The 18,133-nt window shown below is 46.2% G+C and overlaps 1 protein-coding gene across 1 annotated transcript in view; it reads right to left on the bottom strand.

The window, feature by feature from the left end:
* LOC139424325 (calmodulin-regulated spectrin-associated protein 3-like) overlaps nucleotides 1-18,133 on the bottom strand; it is a 44,383-nt gene that overhangs the window by 13,316 nt on the left and 12,934 nt on the right. Inside the window, exons 4-7 of the mRNA XM_071176040.1 lie at nucleotides 13,182-13,259; nucleotides 12,613-12,645; nucleotides 7,849-7,987; nucleotides 7,412-7,551 (exon numbers count right to left, since the gene is read on the bottom strand). Coding sequence (XP_071032141.1) covers nucleotides 7,412-7,551; nucleotides 7,849-7,987; nucleotides 12,613-12,645; nucleotides 13,182-13,259 — 390 coding nt within the window. The remainder of the gene's footprint in view (nucleotides 1-7,411; nucleotides 7,552-7,848; nucleotides 7,988-12,612; nucleotides 12,646-13,181; nucleotides 13,260-18,133) is intronic.

The following is an 18,133-nucleotide window of genomic DNA, read 5'->3' on the forward strand; positions in this document are numbered from 1 at the left end:
TGAACACAGTAATGGTACAGGGTAACCCCCAACAGGGGAATGGACACAGTAATGGTACAGGGTAACCCCCAACAGGGGAATGAACACAGTAATGGTACAGGGTAACCCCCAACAGGGAATGGACACAGTAATGGCACAGGGTAACCCCCAACAGGGGAATGAACACAGTAATGGTACAGGGTAACCCCCAACAGGGGAATGAACACAGTAATGGTACAGGGTAACCCCCAACAGGGGAATGAACACAGTAATGGTACAGGGTAACCCCCAACAGGGGAATGAACACAGTAATGGTACAGGGTAACCCCCAACAGGGGAATGAACACAGTAATGGTACAGGGTAACCCCCAACAGGGGAATGGACACAGTAATGGCACAGGGTAACCCCCAACAGGGGAATGAACACAGTAATGGTACAGGGTAACCCCCAACAGGGGAATGGACACAGTAATGGTACAGGGTAACCCCCAACAGGGGAATGAACACAGTAATGGTACAGGGTAACCCCCAACAGGGAATGGACACAGTAATGGCACAGGGTAACCCCCAACAGGGGAATGAACACAGTAATGGTACAGGGTAACCCCCAACAGGGGAATGAACACAGTAATGGTACAGGGTAACCCCCAACAGGGGAATGAACACAGTAATGGTACAGGGTAACCCCCAACAGGGGAATGAACACAGTAATGGTACAGGGTAACAGGGTAACCCCCAACAGGGGAATGAACACAGTAATGGTACAGGGTAACCCCCAACAGGGGAATGAACACAGTAATGGTACAGGGTAACCCCCAACAGGGGAATGGACACAGTAATGGTACAGGGTAACCCCCAACAGGGGAATGAACACAGTAATGGTACAGGGTAACCCCCAACAGGGGAATGGACACAGTAATGGCACAGGGTAACCCCCAACAGGGGAATGAACACAGTAATGGTACAGGGTAACCCCCAACAGGGGAATGGACACAGTAATGGTACAGGGTAACCCCCAACAGGGGAATGAACACAGTAATGGTACAGGGTAACCCCCAACAGGGAATGGACACAGTAATGGCACAGGGTAACCCCCAACAGGGGAATGAACACAGTAATGGTACAGGGTAACCCCCAACAGGGGAATGAACACAGTAATGGTACAGGGTAACCCCCAACAGGGGAATGAACACAGTAATGGTACAGGGTAACCCCCAACAGGGGAATGAACACAGTAATGGTACAGGGTAACCCCCAACAGGGGAATGAACACAGTAATGGTACAGGGTAACCCCCAACAGGGGAATGAACACAGTAATGGTACAGGGTAACCCCCAACAGGGGAATGAACACAGTAATGGTACAGGGTAACCCCCAACAGGGGAATGAACACAGTAATGGTACAGGGTAACCCCCAACAGGGGAATGGACACAGTAATGGTACAGGGTAACCCCCAACAGGGGAATGAACACAGTAATGGTACAGGGTAACCCCCAACAGGGGAATGAACACAGTAATGGTACAGGGTAACCCCCAACAGGGGAATGAACACAGTAATGGTACAGGGTAACCCCCAACAGGGGAATGAACACAGTAATGGTACAGGGTAACCCCCAACAGGGGAATGAACACAGTAATGGTACAGGGTAACCCCCAACAGGGGAATGGACACAGTAATGGTACAGGGTAACCCCCAACAGGGGAATGAACACAGTAATGGTACAGGGTAACCCCCAACAGGGGAATGGACACAGTAATGGCACAGGGTAACCCCCAACAGGGGAATGAACACAGTAATGGTACAGGGTAACCCCCAACAGGGGAATGGACACAGTAATGGTACAGGGTAACCCCCAACAGGGGAATGAACACAGTAATGGTACAGGGTAACCCCCAACAGGGAATGGACACAGTAATGGCACAGGGTAACCCCCAACAGGGGAATGAACACAGTAATGGTACAGGGTAACCCCCAACAGGGGAATGAACACAGTAATGGTACAGGGTAACCCCCAACAGGGGAATGAACACAGTAATGGTACAGGGTAACCCCCAACAGGGGAATGAACACAGTAATGGTACAGGGTAACCCCCAACAGGGGAATGAACACAGTAATGGTACAGGGTAACCCCCAACAGGGGAATGGACACAGTAATGGCACAGGGTAACCCCCAACAGGGGAATGAACACAGTAATGGTACAGGGTAACCCCCAACAGGGGAATGGACACAGTAATGGTACAGGGTAACCCCCAACAGGGGAATGAACACAGTAATGGTACAGGGTAACCCCCAACAGGGAATGGACACAGTAATGGCACAGGGTAACCCCCAACAGGGGAATGAACACAGTAATGGTACAGGGTAACCCCCAACAGGGGAATGAACACAGTAATGGTACAGGGTAACCCCCAACAGGGGAATGAACACAGTAATGGTACAGGGTAACCCCCAACAGGGGAATGAACACAGTAATGGTACAGGGTAACCCCCAACAGGGGAATGAACACAGTAATGGTACAGGGTAACCCCCAACAGGGGAATGAACACAGTAATGGTACAGGGTAACCCCCAACAGGGGAATGAACACAGTAATGGTACAGGGTAACCCCCAACAGGGGAATGAACACAGTAATGGTACAGGGTAACCCCCAACAGGGGAATGAACACAGTAATGGCACAGGGTAACCCCCAACAGGGGAATGAACACAGTAATGGTACAGGGTAACCCCCAACAGGGGAATGAACACAGTAATGGTACAGGGTAACCCCCACAACAGGGGAATGGACACAGTAATGGTACAGGGTAACCCCCAACAGGGGAATGAACACAGTAATGGTACAGGGTAACCCCCAACAGGGAATGGACACAGTAATGGCACAGGGTAACCCCCAACAGGGGAATGAACACAGTAATGGTACAGGGTAACCCCCAACAGGGGAATGAACACAGTAATGGTACAGGGTAACCCCCAACAGGGGAATGAACACAGTAATGGTACAGGGTAACCCCCAACAGGGGAATGAACACAGTAATGGTACAGGGTAACCCCCAACAGGGGAATGAACACAGTAATGGTACAGGGTAACCCCCAACAGGGGAATGAACACAGTAATGGTACAGGGTAACCCCCAACAGGGGAATGAACACAGTAATGGTACAGGGTAACCCCCAACAGGGGAATGAACACAGTAATGGTACAGGGTAACCCCCAACAGGGGAATGAACACAGTAATGGCACAGGGTAACCCCCAACAGGGGAATGAACACAGTAATGGTACAGGGTAACCCCCAACAGGGGAATGAACACAGTAATGGTACAGGGTAACCCCCAACAGGGGAATGAACACAGTAATGGTACAGGGTAACCCCCAACAGGGGAATGAACACCTTTTGTAATGGAACCCTTTTTTTACAGTAATAATCCAGTAACAACATTCTGGCCGACAGTCTGTCGTTTACAGACGGGGAAGTGGAGGGTTAAAGGAGAGGTACAGATGTAGGATCTTCATTTGATCACTCTTTTTTGTTTTTTATTTCTCCTTTATTTAACCAGGTTACGCCAGTTGAGAACAACTTCTCATTTACAACTGCGACCTGGCCAAGAATAAAGCAAAGCAGTGAGACACAGACAACAACACAGAGTTACACATGGAGTAAAACAAACATACAGTCAATAACACAATAGAAAAAAAATGAAGTCTATATACAATGTGTGCAAATGATGTGAGGAGGTAAGGCAATAAATAGGCCATGGTAGCGAAGTAATTATAATTTAGCAAATTAACACTGGAGTGATAGATGAGCAGATGATGATGTGCAAGTAGAAATACTGGTGTGCAAAAGAACCAAAAAGTAAATAAAAACAATATGGGGATGAGGTAGGTAGATTGGATGGGATATTTACAGATGGGCTGTGTACAGCTGCAGCGATCGGTAAGCTGCTCTGACAGCTGGTGCTTAAAGTTAGTGAGGGAGATATAAGTCTCCAACTTCAGCGATGACCAGTGAGATATACCTGCTGGAGCGCGTGCTACGTGGTGGGTGTTGTTATGGTGACCAGTGAGATATACCTGCTGGAGCGCGTGCTACGTGGTGGGTGTTGTTATGGTGACCAGTGAGATATACCTGCTGGAGCGCGTGCTACGTGGTGGGTGTTGTTATGGTGACCAGTGAGATATACCTGCTGGAGCGCGTGCTACGTGGTGGGTGTTGTTATGGTGACCAGTGAGATATACCTGCTGGAGCGCGTGCTACGTGGTGGGTGTTGTTATGGTGACCAGTGAGATATACCTGCTGGAGCGCGTGCTACGTGGTGGGTGTTGTTATGGTGACCAGTGAGATATACCTGCTGGAGCGCGTGCTACGTGGTGGGTGTTGTTATGGTGACCAGTGAGATATACCTGCTGGAGCGCGTGCTACGTGGTGGGTGTTGTTATGGTGACCAGTGAGATATACCTGCTGGAGCGCGTGCTACGTGGTGGGTGTTGTTATGGTGACCAGTGAGATATACCTGCTGGAGCGCGTGCTACGTGGTGGGTGTTGTTATGGTGACCAGTGAGATATACCTGCTGGAGCGCGTGCTACGGGTGGGTGTTGTTATGGTGACCAGTGAGATATACCTGCTGGAGCGCGTGATATGGGTGGGTGTTGTTATGGTGACCAGTGAGCTGAGATAAGGCGGAGCTTTACCTAGCAAAGACTTATAGATGACCTGGAGCCAGTGGGTCTGGCGACGAATATGTAGCGAGGGCCAGCCAACGAGAGCATACAGGTCGCAGTGGAGGGTAGTATATGGGGCTTTGGTGACAAAACGGATGGCACTGTGATAGACTGCATCCAATTTGCTGAGTAGAGTGTTGGAGGCTATTTTGTAAATGACATCGCCGAAGTTGAGGATTGGTAAGTTTTACGAGGGTATGTTTGGCAGCGTGAGTGAAGGAGGTTTTGTTGCGAAACAGGAAGCCGATTCTAGATTTAATTTCGTATTGAAGATGTTTAATGTGAGTCTGGAAAGAGAGTTTACAGTCTAGCCAGACACCTAGGTGTTTGTAGTTGTTCACATATTCCAAGTCAGAACCGTCCAGAGTAGTGATGCTAGTCGGGCGGGCGGGTGCAGGCAGCGATCGGTTGAAAAGCATGCATTTAGTTGTACTAGCGTTTAAGAGCAGTTGGAGACCACGGAAGGAGAGTTGTATGGCATTGAAGCTTGCCTGGAAGGTTGTTAACACAGTGTCCAAAGAAGGGCCAGATGTATACAGAATGGTGTCGTCCGCATAGAGGTGGATCAGGCATCTGCAGCAAGAGCGAGATCGTTGATATATACAGAGAAAAGAGTCTGCCCGATAATTGAGCCTTGTGGTACCCCCATAGAGACTGCCAGAGGTCCGGACAACAGGCCCTCTGATTTGACACACTGAACTCTTTCTGAGAAGTAGTTGGTGAACCAGGTGAGGCAGTCATTTGTGAAACCAAGGCTATTGAGTCTGCCGATAAGAATACAGCGATTGACTGAGTCGAAAGCCTTGGCCAGGTCGATGAAGACGGCTGCTAAGTACTGTCTTTTATCGATGGCGGTTATGATATTGTTTAGAACCTTGAGCGTGGCTGAGATGCACCCGTGACCAGCTCGGAAACCGGATTGCACAGTGGAGAAGGTACGGTGGGAATCGAGATGGTCAGTGATCTGTTTGTTAACTTGGCTTTCGAAGACTTTAGAAAGGCAGGATGGATATAGGTCGGTAACAGTTTGGGTCTAGAGTGTTTTGTTGAGCAGCATCCCCCTTCGAAGTGGGGGATGACCGCGGAAGCTTCCCAATCTTTAGGGATCTCGGACGATACGAAAGAGAGGTTGAACAGACTGGTAATAGGGGTTGCAACAATGGCGGTGGATAATTTTAGAAAGAGAGGGTCCAGATTGTCTAGCCCAGCTGATTTGTACGGGTCCAGGTTTTGCGGCTCTTTCAGAATATCTGCTATCTGGATTTATGTGAAGGAGAAGATGGGGGGGCTCGGGCAAGTAGCCGCGGGGGGTGCGGAGCTGTTGACCGGGTTTGGGGTAGCCAGGAGGAAAGCATGGCCAGCCGTAGAGAAATGCTTATTTGAAATTCTCGATTCTCGATATCGGTGGTGACAGTGTTACCTCGCCTCAGTGCAGTGGGCAGTGCAGTGGGCAGCTGGGAGGAGTTGCTCCTATTCTCCATGGACTTTACAGTGTCCCAAAACTTTTTGGACTTTTTGGAGTTTTACAGGATGCACATTTCTGTTTGAAAAAGCTAGCCTTTGCTTTCCTAACTGACTGCGTGTATTGGTTTCTGACATCCCTAAAAGTTGCATATCGCGGGGACTATTCGATGCTAGTGCAGTCCGCCACAGGATGTTTTTGTGCTGGTTGAGAGCAGTCAGGTCTGGAGTGAACCAAGGGCTATATCTGTTCTTAAGAACGACCAGGCATCCTCGACTGACGGGATGAGGTCAATATCCTATCAGGATACCCGGGCCAGGTCGATTAGAAAGGCCTGCTCGCAGAAGTGTTTTAGGGAGCGTTTGACAGTGATGAGGGGTGGTCGTTTGACCGCGGACCCATAGCGGATGCAGGCAATGAGGCAGTGATCGCTGAGATCCTGATTGAAAACAGCGGAGGTATATTTGGAGGGCAAGTTGGTCAGGATAATATCTATGAGTTTGCCCATGTTTACGGATTTAGGGTTGTACCTGGTGGGTTCCTTGATAATTTGTGTGAGATTGAGGGCATCTAGCTTAGATTGTAGGACTGCCGGGGTGTTAAGCATATCCCAGTTTAGGTCACCTAGCAGAACGAACTCTGAAGATAGATGAGGGGCAATCAATTCACATATGGTGTCCAGGGCACAGCTGGGAGCTGAGGGGGTATATAACAGGCAGCAACAGTCAGAGACTTTTTCTGGAGAGATTAATTTTTAAAATTAGAAGCTCGAACTGTTGATGAGAATTTGTAGGGTGTTTAAGGTTTAAAAAGGCTTCTAAAGTTTGTAATATCTGCTTAAAAATGTCAGACTTGATTTGCCCTAATTAAAAATACCCCTACAAAAAAAAGGCCATTATATTATAATCCACATAATAATCAACATTCTCCTATTGCTGCAGCAAAGTGGCTCAAATTAAGATCCTACATCTGTATGTTCCTACATCTGTAAGTCTATGTTCTGGACAGAGACGGCGCTATAGAGTTGCACATACGTGTAGTGTTGTGGAGAGGTGTAGTACTATGTCCTGGACAGAGATGTACCTACCTGTAGTGTTGTGGAGAGGTGTAGTACTATGTCCTGGACAGAGATGTACCTACCTGTAGTGTTGTGGAGAGGTGTAGTACTATGTCCTGGACAGAGATGTACCTACGTGTAGTGTTGTGGAGAGGTGTAGTACTATGTCCTGGACAGAGATGTACCTACGTGTAGTGTTGGCGGGGCGTAGAGCAGGTCCTCCAGCTCCAGGTGACAGCACCTCTGTAGACTGGTCTCACTGATCTCTCTGATCAGCTGCAGGTTATACAGACTGTCTGCTACTGACATGGTGTCCTTCAGACACACATCTAGAGGAGAGGGGCAGGGGGAGGAGGAGGAAGAGGGGGAGGAAGAGGGGGAGGAAGAGGAAGAGAGGGGGAGGGAGAGGATGCAGGAGGGTGAAGGGGTAGGAGGAGGGTGAAGCCAGAGGAGGATGGAGGAAGGGAGAGGGGTAGATATCAGAGTGTGAGAAATGTAAGCAAGATGCTACAGTGTGTGTGTGTGTGTGTGTGTGTGTGTGTGTGTGTGTGTGTGTGTGTGTGTGTGTGTGTGTGTGTGTGTGTGTGTGTGTGTGTGTGTGTGTGTGTGTGTGTGTGTGTGTGTACCCTCCAGTGGCAGCAGGTCAGGACAGTAGTAGTGCAGAACAGCAGCTATAGCACAGCCATTAGACAGATCCCTTACACCAGACACCAGAGGAAAAGTAGGAGTCTGCTTAGACAGAACCTTATCCTTCCTATAACGGATCTGACAGAGAGGGAGGGAGGGAGGGAGGGAGGGAGGGAGGGAGGGAGGGAGGGAGGGAGGGAGGGAGGGAGGGAGGGAGGGAGGGAGGGACATGAGAGAGAGAAGGAGAGAGAGAAAAAAACAACAATTAACTACCTATTGTTGAATGAGTTATTCAGACCAAAAGGCCCAGAATTACCCCACAATACAGATGACTTTGCCACGATGTTTAGAGAAATGATCAAGACATGTCATAAACTCCACAGCCAGCCAATAATCTACCAACACAGCAGAGAAAAGAAATCTGACAAACCAAGCACAAGACTTACTGCAGCACAGTACTTTGCTGAGCACACACACACACACACACAAGCAGCGCACACGCTGAACAGAGTTATGGCTCACATGTCAAATGAGACACTGCAGTGAAAAGAGGGATGGGAGACAGAAAGAAAGAAAAGAAAGGAAGAGAGTTGTGATGAAGCAGTGTGAGCTGAGACTATAGCGCTCTCTGGTGGACATGCAGTGGAACAACAGGCAGTACAACCACAAGGCACTTGAGTGACTGAACCACTAAGGAGAAAGAAGAAATCAAGTGAGACCAGAAAACGACATCCAATGGACTTTGGCGCAAAAGCCATGACAGGGAGACATGGTAGAGTGGTAACGTGCGTGCAATCAGTTTCTCCCAACGCCACATGGGTACACTGCAGCATCCACCAAGAGGTTCTTGCTGCCAAGGGAATGCCTGACAGCTTGAAAGACGTTTTGGACACTACAGTGAAAATGGTTAACTTTGTTAAAGCAAGGCCCCTGAACTCTTGTGTATTTTCTGCATTATGCAATAGTATGGGCAGCGACCATGTAACGCTTCTACAACATACAGAGGTGCGCTGGTTATCAAGGGGCAAAGTATTGACACTTATTTTTGAATTGAGAGACGAGCTTAAAATTGTCATTACTGACCATAATTTTCACTTGTCTGATCGCTTGCATGATGTTAGCAGACTGAAAAACAACAAGCTCCTTCCTCTAGAGAACTGTGTTAGCAGACTGAAAAACAACAAGCTCCTTCCTCTAGAGAACTGTGTTAGCAGACTGAAAAACAACAAGCTCCTTCCTCTAGAGAACAGTGTTAGCAGACTGAAAAACAACACACTCCTTCCTCTAGAGAACAGTGTTAGCAGACTGAAAAACAACACGCTCATTCCTCTAGAGAACAGTGTTAGCAGACTGAAAAACAACAAGCTCCTTCCTCTAGAGAACCTTGTTAGCAGACTGAAAAACAACAAGCTCCTTCCTCTAGAGAACAGTGTTAGCAGACTGAAAAACAACAAGCTCCTTCCTCTAGAGAACAGTGTTAGCAGACTGAAAAACAACAAGCTCCTTCCTCTAGAGAACAGTGTTAGCAGACTGAAAAACAACAAGCTCCTTCCTCTAGAGAACAGTGTTAGCAGACTGAAAAACAACAAGCTCCTTCCTCTAGAGAACAGTGTTAGCAGACTGAAAAACAACAAGCTCCTTCCTCTAATATATAGGGTTTCCATCCCCAGAGAGCAGGGTTGGAATGTCTGTCTGTCTGTCTGTTAGCTGAGAGAGAGAGAGAGAGAGCAGCCACAGGGTTGGAGTGTCTGTCTGTCTGTCTGTCTGTCTGTCTGTCAGTTAGCTGAGAGAGAGAGAGAGAGAGAGAGAGAGAGAGAGAGAGAGAGAGAGAGAGCGAGAGAGAGAGAGAGAGAGAGAGAGAGAGAGAGAGAGAGAGAGAGAGAGAGCAGCCACAGGGTTGGAGTGTCTGTCTGTCTGTTAGTTAGCTGAGAGAGAGAGAGAGAGCAGCCACGGGGTTGGAGTGTCTGTCTGCATGTCTGTCTGTCTGTCTGTTAGTTAGCTGAGAGAGCGAGAGAGAGAGAGAGAGAGAGAGAGAGAGAGCAGCCACAGGGTTCGAGTGTCTGTCTGTCTGTCTGTCTGTCTGTCTGGCTGGCTGGCTGGCTGGCTGTCTGTCTGGATGGTTGTCTGTTAGTTAGCTGAGAGAGAGAGAGCAGACGCAGGGTTGGAGTATCTGTCTGTCTGTCTGTCTGTCTGTCTGTCTGTCTGTCTGGCTGGCTGGCTGGCTGTCTGTTAGCTGAGAGAGAGAGACGAGGAAGAGGAGGAGGAAGAGGAGGAGGAGGAAGAGGAGGAAGAAAGGGAGGAGGAGGAGGAAGAAGAGTGGCGTATACGTTACCACTGGAGGTTTATTCCCAGACTCCTCCTTCAAACAAAAAGCGATGGCATGCTGGATGAGGATGGCAGAGAGAAGGACAGGCGTAAACACCCACGGGTCGCCATGGGAACTGCCATACACAGTCACGTGACGAGGGGCAGGCGGGGGACAGGGGGGTTGTGGAGGGGGAGGGGGGGGGGAGCAGAGATACATTAAGGTAAGAACCCCCTTCTCACCTCCCCACGATGCACAGGAGAGAAGTTTCCCCTAGGTACAGATCTAGGATCAGTTTCCCCTAGGTACAGATCTAGGATCAGTTTCCCCTCCCCCAATCCTTAATCATTAGTGGGGAAAATGCACAAACTGACCAAAGATCAGTCCGGTACTTCGCCCTACTCTGGCCCCATCACCCCCTCCACCATCTACACGGAGTGTACAAAACATTAGGAACACCTTCCTCCTACATTACATGTGTTGTCCCATTTTGTCTCAATTCATCAGGGAATGGACTCTGCAAGGTGGTGAAAGCATTCAAACGGGGTGCTGGTCCATGTTGACTCTGCAAGGTGGTGAAAACATTCCAACGGGGTGCTGGTCCATGTTGACTCTGCAAGGTGGTGAAAACATTCCAACGGGGTGCTGGTCCATGTTGACTCTGCAAGGTGGTGAAAACATTCCAACGGGGTGCTGGTCCATGTTGACTCTGCAAGGTGGTGAAAACATTCCAACGGGGTGCTGGTCCATGTTGACTCTGCAAGGTGTGGAAAACATTCCAACGGGGTGCTGGTCCATGTTGACTCTGCAAGGTGGTGAAAACATTCCAACGGGGTGCTGGTCCATGTTGACTCTGCAAGGTGGTGAAAACATTCCAACGGGGTGCTGGTCCATGTTGACTCTGCAAGGTGGTGAAAACATTCCAACGGGGTGCTGGTCCATGTTGACTCTGCAAGGTGGTGAAAGCATTCCAACGGGGTGCTGGTCCATGTTGACTCTGCAAGGTGGTGAAAGCATTCCAACGGGGTGCTGGTCCATGTTGACTCTGCAAGGTGGTGAAAGCATTCCAACGGGGTGCTGGTCCATGTTGACTCTGCAAGGTGGTGAAAACATTCCAACGGGGTGCTGGTCCATGTTGACTCTGCAAGGTGGTGAAAGCATTCCAACGGGGTGCTGGTCCATGTTGACTCTGCAAGGTGGTGAAAACATTCCAACGGGGTGCTGGTCCATGTTGACTCTGCAAGGTGGTGAAAGCATTCCAACGGGGTGCTGGTCCATGTTGACTCTGCAAGGTGGTGAAAGCATTCCAACGGGGTGCTGGTCCATGTTGACTCTGCAAGGTGGTGAAAACATTCCAACGGGGTGCTGGTCCATGTGGACTCTGCAAGGTGGTGAAAGCATTCCAACGGGGTGCTGGTCCATGTTGACTCTGCAAGGTGGTGAAAGCATTCCAACGGGGTGCTGGTCCATGTTGACTCCAATGCTTCCTACAGTTGTGTTGAGTTGGCTGGATGTCCTTTGGGTGGTGAACCATTCTTGATACACAGGGGAAACTGTTGAGCGTGAAAAACCCAGCAGCGTTGCAGTTCTTGACACAAACCCTGTGACCCTGGTACCTACTACCATACCCCGTTCAAAGGCACTTAAATCTTTTGTCTTGTCCATTCACCCCCTGAATGGCACACATACACAATCCATGTCTCAATTGTCTCAAGGCTTAAAAATCTTTCTTTAACCTGTCTCCTCCCCTTCATCTACACTGGTCGAAGTGGATTTAACAGGTGACATCAATAAGGGATCACAGCTTTCACCTGGATTCACCTGGTCAGTCTCATGGAAAGAGCAGGTGTCCCTAATGTTTTGTCCACTCAGTGTAGAGGTAGATGATGAGAGGTGAGTTGTCCGTAACCACAGGATCAGGGGCTGCAGTCATAAAGCCTCTTAGAGTGCTGATCTAGGATCAGTCCCCTCCTTTTATTCCTTAAGATTTAAGAGGCCAAACTGATCTTAGACCAGCACTCCTACTCTGAGACGCTTCATGAATATGGACCCGCTGTCAGTGACTATAACCTCAGAGGTTCAAAGTTCATAAGGTCAGGGTCATGTATATAGTGTCACACAGCAGGGAGAGAGAGAGAAAGTGGGAAAGAGAGAGAGAGAAAGTGGGAAAGAGAGAGAGAGAGTGGGAAAGAGAGAGAGAAAAGAGGAGGAGAAAGAGAAAAGAGGAGAAAGAGAAAAGAAGGGGTGGATAGATATAAAGCATTTCGAAAGAGAAACATTATTTACAATGAGGCAGACATATCATGAGAGAGAGAGAGCGAGAGAGGAGAGAGAGAGAGAGAAGAGCGAGAGAGGAGAGCGAGAGAGGAGAGAGAGAGAGAGAGAGAAGAGAGAGATAAAAGAGAGAGAGATAAAAGAGAGAGAGAGAGAGAGAGAGATATAAAAGGAGTACACTTACTGGGACCAGTTTCCAGTACCAGCGGGTGGGACACTACCATACAGAAGCGAGAGATGTGAGAGAGGAGAGAGAGAGAGAGAGAGAAGAGAGAGAGAAATAAAAGAGAGAGAGAGAGAGAGAAGAGAGAGATAAAAGAGAGAGAGATAAAATAGAGAGAGAGATAAAAGAGAGAGAGAGAGAGAAGAGAGAGAGAGAGAGAGAGAGAGAGAGAGAGAGAAGAGAGAGATAAAAGAGAGAGAGAGAGAGAGAGAGAGAGAAGAGAGAGATAAAAGAGAGAGAGAGAGAGAGAGAGAGAGAGAGAGAGAGCAGTAGAAGTGATAAAAACTTTAGGGACACAGCAGTTTAGTCTTTAGTAGCAGTCTTATTTTGATGTTTAGAAATGCTTGCATGTGTGTGTGTGTGTATTTATTGACGTGTGTATGTGTGTGTGTATGTATGTGTGTATGTGTGTGTGTATGTGTGTGTTTATGTATGTGTGTGTGTTTATGTATGTGTGTGTGTGTATGTGTGTGTTTACGTATGTGTGTGTGTTTATGCATGTGTGTGTGCGTGTGTGTGTATGTACTAACTGTTGGTTGAACAGGCTGTGGGTCTGTGCAGGTTGGGACCTCCTCATCCTCAGTGCTCTCTCTCAACTTCTGATTCAACTGCAGAGAGAGACAGACAGTTAGAGACAATCACATGTCCACAGTACTATGGTCCTAATCTAGAATGACCAGGTTGTGTTCTAGAATGCCTTGGACATACGTGTTCTAGAATGACCTGGTTGTGATCTAGAACGTTCTGGTCGTGTTCTAGAATGACGTGGTTGTGATCTAGAACGTTCTGGTTGTGTTCTGGTCGTGTTCTAAAATGACCTGGTTGTGATCTAGAACGTTCTGGTCGTGTTCTGGTCGTGTTCTAGAATGACCTGGTTGTGATCTAGAACATTCTGGTTGTGTTCTGGTCGTGTTCTAGAATGACCTGGTCGTGTTCTGGGGTTCTATAAAGACCTATTGATGTTCTAAAATGACCTGTTTCTGATCTAGAGCGTTCTGGTTGTTCTTCTGGTCTTGTTCTAGAATGACCTGTAGGGCTGGGAGATAAATCAATATAAATAAAAATTGAGGTAATTACTTCCCTCAATAACGATATCAAAACGTTTAGATACATTTTCGATAACGTCGATATAGAATAATTAGGTCCAGCAGTCCCCTCTGTGACGCAGGAGGAACGTGCGGAGAAGTGACAATGTGCACGTGGAGAGGTACACGCCCACTAAACACCACTTAGCACCTGGAGTGATGGAGTCGCCACTATTAACCAGGACAAATGAGTGATGTAGGTGAAAAAAGAGGCAGTAATAGCCGTGGAGAAGGAGCAGGAGCAGATTCACCTGGAAGTGGTTTGGCTTTTAGAAGTCCGACAAAGAGCAGAGCAATGTTGGGTGCAGATTGTGCCGTAGACGGGTGGCTACCAAGTCTGGTAATACCACAAACCTTTTCACCACCTGAAGCAAAATCACTCTTTGGAACATGCAGGGAGTTTGAGTTTAAAGAGCTGTCTCAGATGGTCAATGAGGGACATGAAAACCCAGCTTCTTCACCACAACTGACAGCTAAAAAGAGAAAAGTCACTGGGTCGTTTTTTTAAAAAGCCATTCTCCACCACCACAGGTCTTAGTGAAATCCAGCTGGTAGACAAGGAACTCAGCTGCTACCTTCAGTCTCCTGATGCTGACAGTAAATCCACTGGACTGGTGGAAGATCAGCCACCTGGCACAGCGCTACCTGTGCATTCCTGGGACCAGCTCCCCCTCAGAGGGTGTTCTTAGCACAGGTGGCAACATAGTGACCTGCCATAGGGCAGCTTTAAAACCAGAGACTGTAGACAGGTGGCAACATAGTGACCTGCCATAGGGCAGCTTTAAAGCCAGAGACCGTAGACAGACTTGTCTTTCTGGCTTGTAAAGACAACAACGACCCCAACTTCAACAGATATAATACATATTGACTTGGCTTTCTGGCTTGTAAAGACAACAACAACCCCAACTTCAACAGATATAATACATATTGACTTGGCTTTCTGGCTTGTAAAGACAACAACGACTCCAACTTCAACAGATATAATACATATTGACTTGGCTTTCTGGCTTGTTAGACAACAACTACCCCAACTTCAACAGTTATAATACATATTGACTTGTCTTTCTGGCTTGTAAAGACAACAACGACCCCAACTTCAACAGATATAATACGTATTGACTTGGCTTTCTGGCTTGTAAAGACAACAACAACCCCAACTTCAACAGATATAATACATATTGACTTGGCTTTCTGGCTTGTAAAGACAACAACGACCCCAACTTCAACAGATATAATACATATTGACTTGGCTTTCTGGCTTGTAAAGACAACAACTACCCCAACTTCAACAGATATAATACATATTGACTTGTCTTTCTGGCTTGTAAAGACAACAACGACCCCAACTTCAACAGATATAATACATATTGACTTGGCTTTCTGGCTTGTTAGACAACAACGACCCCAACTTCAACAGATATAATACATATTGACTTGTCTTTCTGGCTTGTTAGACAACAACGACCCCAACTTCAACAGATATAATACATATTGACTTGGCTTTCTGGCTTATAAAGACAACAACGACCCCAACTTCAACAGATATAATACATATTGACTTGGCTTTCTGGCTTGTTAGACAACAACGACCCCAACTTCAACAGATATAATACATATTGACTTGGCTTTCTGGCTTGTTAGACAACAACGACCCCAACTTCAACAGATATAATACATATTGACTTGGCTTTCTGGCTTGTAAAGACAACAACTACCCCAACTTCAACAGATATAATACATATTGACTTGGCTTTCTGGCTTATAAAGACAACAACGACCCCAACTTCAACAGATATAATACATATTGACTTGGCTTTCTGGCTTGTTAGACAACAACGACCCCAACTTCAACAGATATAATACATATTGACTTGGCTTTCTGGCTTGTTAGACAACAACGACCCCAACTTCAACAGATATAATACATATTGACTTGGCTTTCTGGCTTGTAAAGACAACAACGACCCCAACTTCAACAGATATAATACATATTGACTTGGCTTTCTGGCTTGTTAGACAACAACGACCCCAACTTCAACAGATATAATACATATTGACTTGGCTTTCTGGCTTGTAAAGACAACAACTACCCCAACTTCAACAGATATAATACATATTGACTTGGCTTTCTGGCTTGTTAGACAACAACGACCCCAACTTCAACAGATATAATACATATTGACTTGGCTTTCTGGCTTGTTAGACAACAACGACCCCAACTTCAACAGATATAATACATATTGACTTGGCTTTCTGGCTTGTAAGACAACAACTACCCCAACTTCAACAGATATAATACATATTGACTTGGCTTTCTGGCTTGTAAAGACAACAACTACCCCAACTTCAACAGATATAATACATATTGACTTGGCTTTCTGGCTTGTAAAGACAACAACGACCCCAACTTCAACAGTTATAATACATATTGACTTGGCTTTCTGGCTTGTAAAGACAACAACGACCCCAACTTCAACAGATATAATACATATTGACTTGGCTTTCTGGCTTGTAAAGACAACAACGACCCCAACTTCAACAGTTATAATACATATTGACTTGGCTTTCTGGCTTGTAAAGACAACAACGACCCCAACTTCAACAGATATAATACATATTGACTTGGCTTTCTGGCTTGTAAAGACAACAACTACCCCAACTTCAACAGTTATAATACATATTGACTTGTCTTTCTGGCTTGTAAAGACAACAACGACCCCAACTTCAACAGATATAATACATATTGACTTGGCTTTCTGGCTTGTAAAGACAACAACGACCCCAACTTCAACAGATATAATACATATTGACTTGGCTTTCTGGCTTGTAAAGACAACAACTACCCCAACTTCAACAGATATAATACATATTGACTTGGCTTTCTGGCTTGTAAAGACAACAACTACCCCAACTTCAACAGTTATAATACATATTGACTTGGCTTTCTGGCTTGTAAAGACAACAACTACCCCAACTTCAACAGTTATAATACATATTGACTTGGCTTTCTGGCTTGTTAGACAACAACGACCCCAACTTCAACAGTTATAATACATATTGACTTGGCTTTCTGGCTTGTAAAGACAACAACTACCCCAACTTCAACAGTTATAATACATATTGACTTGGCTTTCTGGCTTGTAAAGACAACAACGACCCCAACTTCAACAGTTATAATACATATTGACTTGGCTTTCTGGCTTGTAAAGACAACAACAACCCCAACTTCAACAGTTATAATACATATTGACTTGGCTTTCTGGCTTGTAAAGACAACAACGACCCCAACTTCAACAGTTATAATACATATTGACTTGGCTTTCTGGCTTGTAAAGACAACAACGACCCCAACTTCAACAGTTATAATACATATTGACTTGGCTTTCTGGCTTATAAAGACAACAACTACCCCAACTTCAACAGATATAATACATATTGACTTGTCTTTCTGGCTTGTAAGACAACAACGACCCCAACTTCAACAGATATAATACATATTGACTTGGCTTTCTGGCTTGTAAAGACAACAACGACCCCAACTTCAACAGTTATAATACATATTGACTTGGCTTTCTGGCTTGTAAAGACAACAACGACCCCAACTTCAACAGTTATAATACATATTGACTTGGCTTTCTGGCTTATAAAGACAACAACTACCCCAACTTCAACAGATATAATACATATTGACTTGTCTTTCTGGCTTGTAAGACAACAACGACCCCAACTTCAACAGATATAATACATATTGACTTGGCTTTCTGGCTTATAAGACAACAACTACCCCAACTTCAACAGATATAATACATATTGACTTGGCTTTCTGGCTTGTAAAGACAACAACTACCCCAACTTCAACAGTTATAATACATATTGACTTGTCTTTCTGGCTTGTAAAGACAACAACGACCCCAACTTCAACAGTTATAATACATATTGACTTGGCTTTCTGGCTTGTAAAGACAACAACAACCCCAACTTCAACAGATATAATACATATTGACTTGTCTTTCTGGCTTGTTAGACAACAACGACCCCAACTTCAACAGATATAATACATATTGACTTGTCTTTCTGGCTTGTAAAGACAACAACGACCCCAACTTCAACAGATATAATACATATTGACTTGGCTTTCTGGCTTGTTAGACAACAACGACCCCAACTTCAACAGATATAATACATATTGACTTGTCTTTCTGGCTTGTAAAGACAACAACGACCCCAACTTCAACAGATATAATACATATTGACTTGGCTTTCTGGCTTGTAAAGACAACAACGACCCCAACTTCAACAGTTATAATACATATTGACTTGGCTTTCTGGCTTGTAAAGACAACAACGACCCCAACTTCAACAGTTATAATACATATTGACTTGGCTTTCTGGCTTAT

The sequence above is a fragment of the Oncorhynchus clarkii genome, chromosome 13 (assembly GCF_045791955.1).
Source record: "Oncorhynchus clarkii lewisi isolate Uvic-CL-2024 chromosome 13, UVic_Ocla_1.0, whole genome shotgun sequence".
NCBI classification, from domain to species: Eukaryota; Metazoa; Chordata; class Actinopteri; order Salmoniformes; family Salmonidae; genus Oncorhynchus; species Oncorhynchus clarkii.